The sequence below is a fragment of the Prionailurus bengalensis genome, chromosome A2 (genome assembly GCF_016509475.1).
Source record: "Prionailurus bengalensis isolate Pbe53 chromosome A2, Fcat_Pben_1.1_paternal_pri, whole genome shotgun sequence".
NCBI classification, from domain to species: Eukaryota; Metazoa; Chordata; class Mammalia; order Carnivora; family Felidae; genus Prionailurus; species Prionailurus bengalensis.
In genome coordinates, this window is record NC_057348.1 from 120230112 (window position 1) to 120238062 (window position 7951).

Sequence of the window (7951 nt, forward strand, 5' to 3'; positions counted from 1 at the left end):
TGGGCAGTCCCTTGACCTGCCTGTGCTTCAGTTTCTCATCCACGGAAGGTGGATGACTTCACGTGTCAATGAGAATAAGGGCCCATGCATGTACCACCTTTAGAAAAGAAGCTGGCTCGTAGGGAGCACAGCTATTGTTACCTGTGAAATGCACCTGCTGATTAGGAACAAGTAGCATCTGGGAGCAGAAGAGATGGTGGGATAAAGGCAGGGTCTCAAGAGCAGTTTCTGAAGGGTCCTGCTAGGCTAGTACCATAGGAAGAACATGGGTAGACCCAGGTTTGTGATTCTGACCAGGCCCCCTGGCAAGCTGCCTTATCTCTCTGAGCCTCTCTTTCCTCTTGTGCAAGATGTGGATACCGATTCCCCCACCCTGGGCTTTCTGTGGGGATCAAACTCAGCACACGGAGTTGCATCTAAAATAAGGGCTCGGGCAAAGGAAGCGAAGATCATCACTGGCTTGTGGGCCACCCCACGTGCTGTCTAGAAAACTCTGCCTTTTTCTGGCGGCGTCTGGTTCCCCCAGGGAAGATTGCTTAACTCAATCCAGCTTCTCTAGCTCTTCCCATGCTCTTCTCAAAAAGACCTATCCCTTGCTGCCAGAAAAAGAAAAAAGAAAGGGAGAGGAGCATCTCAAGCAAAGGAAAAGGGGGATGTTTAGGGAAAGTGGTGATTGCCAGCCTCCACCCTTCCCTCCAGCAGCCTTGCCTCCACCCCACCCCACTTTGCTTCCGCTCTCAATTAGCCCAAAGAAGGCTGACCCTCCAGGGCTGGGCAGCCTTTCAAAACTTTTTTTTTTTCTGTTTAAAAAATTGAGATATATTGGACAAGGAACATTATATGAGTTTCAGATGTACAACCTAACAATTCGACGTTTGCATATATTGCAAAATGGTCACCACAACATCTAGGAAACACCCATCACCGTACTTAGTTACAATTTTTTCTTCTGGTGATGAGAACTTTCAAGATCTGTTCTCTTCGCAACTTTCAAATATGCAATATGATATTACTAACTGTAGTCACTATGCTATAGATCATATCCCCAGACTTCTTTTGTAACTGGAATGTGGTACCGAAAACACTTCTGACATATTTTCCCCCAAACTATCAATCTTCTCAGAATCAGAGAACCCCCAAAAAGGTGGATAGAGACCTGAAGGTAGAAGGGTTAGGAATAAATGAGATGTGACTCACAGCGAGGTATGTGAGCAGCAGGGATTCGAGAAAGAAGACAGAGAAAAATGAGAAAGGTCGAAGAAGAATGAGAAAAGAAAATATGTAATAGAAAGGAGCTGGAGGGAATGGAATATGGGAGAGAGATGATTGAATCAATCTATCTCTCTGAGGCCAGCACAGCACAAGGTCTGCTGGCCTGCTCTGACAATGACTCCGACGTTCCCCCAGCCCTCCCTTTCTGAAGCTTCCAAAGTTGTTTCTCTGCTACCTTGTACCTCCTCAGGTACATTTCCTGCCTTGCCTTGAAGATCAGGGGCTACTGGAAAGCAGGGAAATTGTCTTGTCTTCATATCCACAGGTACAGCTGATTTATGCATTGGCAATGCACTAGGATTAGCATATTTCTACAAAATCCTCCGAAAGAAGGCAGGCCTTATTAAGGTCTTAAGAATTTAGAAGGACTTTTTCTGGCTCACTAAAAAGTGTTTCACCCTATTTCAATTCTTAAATTTCCTTTAACGAAGTCACGGTAAAATAATTAAAAGCTCTTTCAACTAAAATGATATTTTGTATTTTCAAACGTTCGGTTCATCCTTCCAGAGTCTACCAATGGAATGTGGAAAATAAACTCCGAAGATGTAGGGGTTTCTTACTTCCTGGAACCATGACTCACAATTCAAATGTTCAAAACAGTTTAAAAAAAAAGGAAAAGGTTTTCTTTGAAGTGATTTCACTTCCTCCTTATTATTCACTGCAGTTACCAATGTTTATGATATTAACACTTTGAAAAAGATTGGATTGTGACCAAAGAAGGACTTGAAGCAGCTAATCAGGGTGCATTTCACATTTACAAAGTCTTCAGTCATCAACAGTACTGCACAAGACACGGCCAGACCGTAAGTGATAATAAAGTGACACCTAATAACAAAATAGTCTTTAAAGTTCGTGAAAAGGCAGTGTTTGTAAATATTTAAAAATTTGCCTCCTTTATTCATTTTGTTTCAAGGGTTTATTCTAGCTGCAGAGAAAGTAAACGTGCAATTACAATTACACAAAACTAAGCCAGCTAATTGGGAGATTAAAAAATAAAAACGCCCTTGTCTTTTTGTGAATTACTGTTTATCTCAAGAATGTTCCATTGCGATACTAAGACTCATGCGCCTAAGGTTTTGACAGACTCAATAAACAAAAGGGATTTAGGGGAATGAGCTGACCATCTGTCCAGAGCTTCCTGAACTTTCAGTAAAGCGGATGAATAAAATTATCCTTAATTATGTTATCAGGGCTGTATGTGAATACCCAGATGTACCAGAATTTGGATCAGCCACTCAAAATTCCATTCAAAGATTTTGACTGCGTAACAGAACTTTAGAAAGTGACATTACATCAATTTTACTATTTTAGAAGTCATCCATCAGATGGCGATCTATCAGACTTGGCACAGAAGGGCAGAAGATGAAAACTACCTCCCTCAGAAACCTTCCTTGCTACTGCTGATGACCGCAACAGTGAAATGTTTGTAAACAAGGAATACAGGAGTGGTAGGGATGTGGACAGTCTCTCAGATGGATTTCTCTGTGTTTTCACTTGGTTCCTCCAAGATGTATGAAACAGACACACCACCACGCGTCGCTTGCGCTAAATGCCTTAACTGTTTTCCTCACTCAGTATACACAGATCCTTTCCTAGTTTGGATCTAGTCACATAGTACAGTGGTTCATACCTTGGGTTCTGGAGCCAGCAAAGATAGGTTTTAATGCCACCTCTGGCATTACTATCTTTAGTAATTACTACTATAATGGCACCACTTACTATCATTAAATGGCTCTGAGCAAGATATTTAATTCCTCTGGGCCTCAGTTTCCTGATCTCTAAAATGGGAACAATAATTATGCATTCTTCATTGCCATTGCTCTGAGAGTTAAATAAGCTAATGTGTGTGTAAAACCCATGTCTGGCATATATTCAGGCTTAAAATTTAAATTCTGCAAGTATTTATTATATATGCCTATTACATATAGAAACTGTGCTATGTATTGGGAATATAGTTATTAAATATTAGGATTTGTTATTTTTCTTACTACACTATTGCTATTTTCTGGACTCTACCAACCGATAGGATAGCTTCCTTCTCAAAATTTCCAACATGCCTACCTCAAAATGTGACACTTTAGTATTTTAGTATTCACTGCCTTATTCCTGAATTGGTTTCATGTGTGTGCATCTGGTCACTCCAGAAGAGCACCAGATTCTAAAACAAAGGGAAACAAATTAGAGCAGGCAGATCCCAGAGCAGAAGTCAGAAAATCTGGGTCTTAAACACATCTCTGGTCCTATTACCTGCATATCCTTGGGCAAGTCATGTAACGTTTTGGGAGTCTCAAATTCCTTCTGTGTGGATTGGTAGGGTTGGTTATGAGTATTCAACGCCATTTCAGCTCTAACTAAGTGATTTGGTTTGATTTGTTGTTAATGAACATAATCTAAGCCATCAGTACCCACTTACTAAAGAAGCCCAAATGAATGCATGCGATCCGTTTTTGTAGATTTGGGTGATATTTTGCCTCGTCGTATATGTCTAGTGATATGAGCCTGTACCATTGGAATACCATCTTCTCATGACTTTTCTACATCAATAACAAAATGAGTCTTTTTAAAAAAAGGAATGACTGCATTCTCTGACTACACTGTCGCTGGCTACATCATCAAATGTACACAGGGGCACCTGGGTGGCTCAGTCAGCTAAGCGTCTTGACTCTTGGTTTCGGTTCAGGTCACGATCTCACGATTCGTGGCTTCGAGCCCCACGTCAGGCTCTGCACTGATGATGCGTAGCCTGCTCGGGATTCTCTCTCTCCCTCTCTTTCTCTGGCCCTTCCTGGCTCTCTCTCTCTCTCAAAATAAATTAATAAATTCTAAGAAAATGTACACTAATATACACTGACGATTTTATCCAAGTTTTCCACCTCTTCTCAGGAAAGAGATGGTAAAACATGGAGTCGACGTGTACGTCAGAAAAAAAGACACATGACCAGGACTCCAGTGCACCCCCAAGATACAAGAACGTTTTGGTTTTAAACCAAACAAAACCCAAAACAATAATACCCTGTTAGCTGTGAGAATATTTTGAATGAAGAAGCGTTGCTTTATTTTTAACCTTCTTTGTGGAGTACATAGATTTATTTTGATCTTGAAAATGATTATTTCCCTCAAATTTCCAGCATCACTTCCACATCCCCCTGCTGTCTACCAACCTAGCAGCCTCACAGCCATGAACTTGGTTGTCCCGCCTGTGATTCGAGAGCAGTCAGTCCTCCAAAGCAAACACCAACGTCTCCATCTATGGGCCAGCTTCCCCATCTTTCATCTAAAGAGAGTGCTCCTGTAAGAGTCCCCCATCCCAATCAACTGTCCCCTCTTCCCAATCATTTCTATCAGCAAATACATTGTCTCCTGCTCTCTCTCTCTCTCTTTTTTTAAATATGAAATTTATTGTTAAATTGGTTTCCATACAACACCCAGTGCTCATCCCAATAGGTGCCCTCCTCAATGCCCATCACCCACTTTCCCCTCCCTCCCACCCCCCATCAACCCTCAGTTTATTCTCAGTTTTTAAGAGTCTCTTACGGTTTAAAGACCCTTCCTGGTCCCACAGCTCCCTCCAGCCACTACCCCATTTCTCTGATTCCTTTTACGAACAACACTTGAAAACAGCTGCCTATATACTATTTTATAGTTCAGGAACCCACTGATGTCCAGAAAGATTAAGTAGTGTTATCTACCCAGTGATTTACCTAAACAGAAGGAAGCATTAAGAACAGAGGCAGGTCATAAATTCTAGTCTCCGATGATGCCCAATAACATCTTTTTCCTATTAATAATAATTATTGGAAACCCCACAATTTCCAAATAAAAAGTGATTTGCAAACACTAATATTTAGAGAGCAACGTACAGGTTATAGAGCTTTCATGTGCGTTTTCTCATCTGATTCTTATAACATCCCTGTGACTTAAGTGGCTGTGACTCCATGTTGTTAATGAGGACACCGAGGTCTAGAATGTTTGAGTAACTTGCCGTGCAGAGGGGCCCAACAGTATGCCTGTGGTCATAGACTCCGGAGGGAGGCTGTCTGGGTGTAAATCCTGCACCTACCAGCTGTGACTCTCCAAGTAACTTTAAAAAAATTTTTTTAAGTTTATTTATCTATTTTTTAATTTTTTTAAATGTTTTCATTTATTTTTGAGAGAGAGAGAGAGAGAGACAGAGTGAGTGGGGGAGGAGTGGAGAGAGAGAGGGAGACACAGAAGCCAAAGCAGGCTCCGGGCTCTGAACTGTCAGCACAGAGCCCAGCGCAGGGCTCGAACTCACGAACTGTGAGATCATGACCTGAGCTGAAGTCAGACGCCTAACTGACTGAGTTACCCAGGCACCCCTATTTACCTATTTTGAGAGAGAGAGAGAGAGACAGAGAGAGCAAGCAAACAAGGGAGGGCTAGACAGAGGCAGAGAGAGAGAATACCAAGCAGGCTCTGTGCTGTCAGTGCAGAGCCTGATGTGGGGCTCGAACTCACAAACAGTGAGGTCATGGCCTGAGCCTCAATTAAGAGTCGGACGCTTAACTGAAGAAGCCACCCAAGTGCCCCCAACTCTGGCAAGTAACTTAATCTCGTTCTGCTTTAGTGTTCTTAGATGTGAAATGGGTACACCTGCCTGGGTTGTTAAGATGCTGACGTGAGTTTACGTAGAATCCTCAGAGCCAGTATGTGTAGTAAGTTCTAAGGTTAGTATTTATTATTGCCCAGCTGGGGACAGGCACTACGCTAGTTTTATAAATAGAAATGTAGGTACTCGACCACCAGATAATCTGTCCCTGACCAACTCTCATTTCAGCTCAAAACTCTGATAATACATGACATCAAATCATTAATATTTGAAATAAAACAGCTGGGTTAAAAAAAATACCAGAATGTATTTTGAATCCTGTAAAATAACTGCTAAAAAACCAAAATGAAACAAAACCCCAAACTGTTGAAAGTACCCCAGTGGTTTTCTGATTTTATTAAACTTACCTTCTTCAAGTTTCCCAGCTTCAATATAGGGAGTAAGAAATAATGGCTCTCCTACGTTTCCCTTATGTGGTACGGAAACCCGAACATTTTTGTATAAGGAGTGAAAGATCCCGCCACCAGGGCTGAACATGAACACGACCACCAAAACAATCGTCTTCCACATGGCACCAACCGGTCTCTCTAGGCCTAGGATGAAAACAGATGAATCCAAAGAGTAAATATTTACCCAGCCCTTTTATATACAAGACATTCATTTATTTCATTAAAAAAAAATGTATATTGTAAAATAAATAAATAAATGTTCTGTGTAAAGGCCCTTTGCTAAGCACCTTGGATACCACCTGAACAAAACAGACCTAATCCCTGCTTACCCTGAAGTCCACAGTCTAAGGGAGAGGAAGGGGCTATTCAAGGATTTACAATCTAACTAGAGAAACAATTTATATTTCTAAAACTGTGGTCTGAAAAGTAAACTCAATGCAGGATCAGATAAAACTTCAAGACAACAAGGACTCTGTAACTTATCACCAAATGTGTGGTAGAGATGCTTACCTACCACGGGAAGGCACAGGACTGAGAACATATCTCTGGCCAAGAGGACCTAGGAAGGCCTTAACAAGATTAGGTGTGAAGGGAGGGTGGGTGGAACCCAGATGGGCAGGAGAAATGGAGAAAGCATCACTTATGGGGGGGACAGCTTGAGCGAAAGTGAGACTTCAGTTGTCCATGGGCACTTGGGCAGAGAAATTTAAAATAAACCAAGTGGATTTCTGCTTACCTCTTCTGTCTCTTACAAATCACAAACTTTGCATTCAAGAACAAAAAAGAAAGAAGAAAGGGAAGGTCCTACAACTATCTTCAGGTCTCTGCCCTTATTGCTAGCTGATAAACTCAAGAGCTAGGCCTCAACCTTTGTGAACAGTTTTTCAAAGGTCTTCAAATGTGATGCTTGCTTAGACTACTCACCTTGGCTGATAATAGTAGTGACTTAAAGTCGGCGATTTCCCTACATTTGTAAATAAATATGCAATTTGTATTTTCAATGGGCTTCCCCATGTATTTTTAGCTGATTTGAATATCCTAATAACTCAACCAGGAAATCAAAGATTAATGGCACTAATGTTAGATAAGGAAATGTTGATTCCTTGGATAAGGAATGCCGCAGCCAAGAACATGGTAAACCCAGTCAAGGCCAAGACCCGGCACAAGGTGAATCAGGGGCAGATGCAGGGTCAGATCTCATCTTTTTCTAAAATTGTGATGTTTTGTTCATCGTGGATTTTCTTGCATTATTTTTATTTTTTTCCAGATGTTGCATTAAAATACTATTTATCATGATTATCCAGTTTTTTGGCACTCTCTTACATTTTAGACCCTAGTCAAGTGCCTCACTTACTTCACCTTAATCCTTAACGCTAAGAATTAGGACCTTCCATCAGTGCTATTACATTACTCGGCACCTACTACCATTTAAGCAAGATCCGAATTCTTAGCTCTAAAGTCTAAATAGAGTACATGAAACTAATAAATACTTTACTCACTTAGGTTTCTGGATGTAAAAATAAATATACAATTATGCAAATATAATGCCTGCCTCGGACTGTTCAGTGCCTTAAAATACCACGCCATTAAAACATCTTAAAAACATGAAATGTATAAAAATCTATTACCACAGGCTTGTCGCAACCCAAGTTAGCATAAA

The 7951-nt window shown here is 41.0% G+C and overlaps 1 protein-coding gene across 1 annotated transcript in view; it reads right to left on the bottom strand.

The window, feature by feature from the left end:
- Positions 1-6452, bottom strand: part of CPVL (carboxypeptidase vitellogenic like) — a 115012-nt gene extending 108560 nt beyond the window's left edge. The window contains exon 1 of the mRNA XM_043589171.1: positions 6250-6452. Within this exon, the coding sequence (XP_043445106.1) occupies positions 6250-6412 (163 nt within the window). The 5' untranslated portion in view covers positions 6413-6452. The remainder of the gene's footprint in view (positions 1-6249) is intronic.
- Between the last annotated feature and the right edge of the window lie 1499 nt (positions 6453-7951).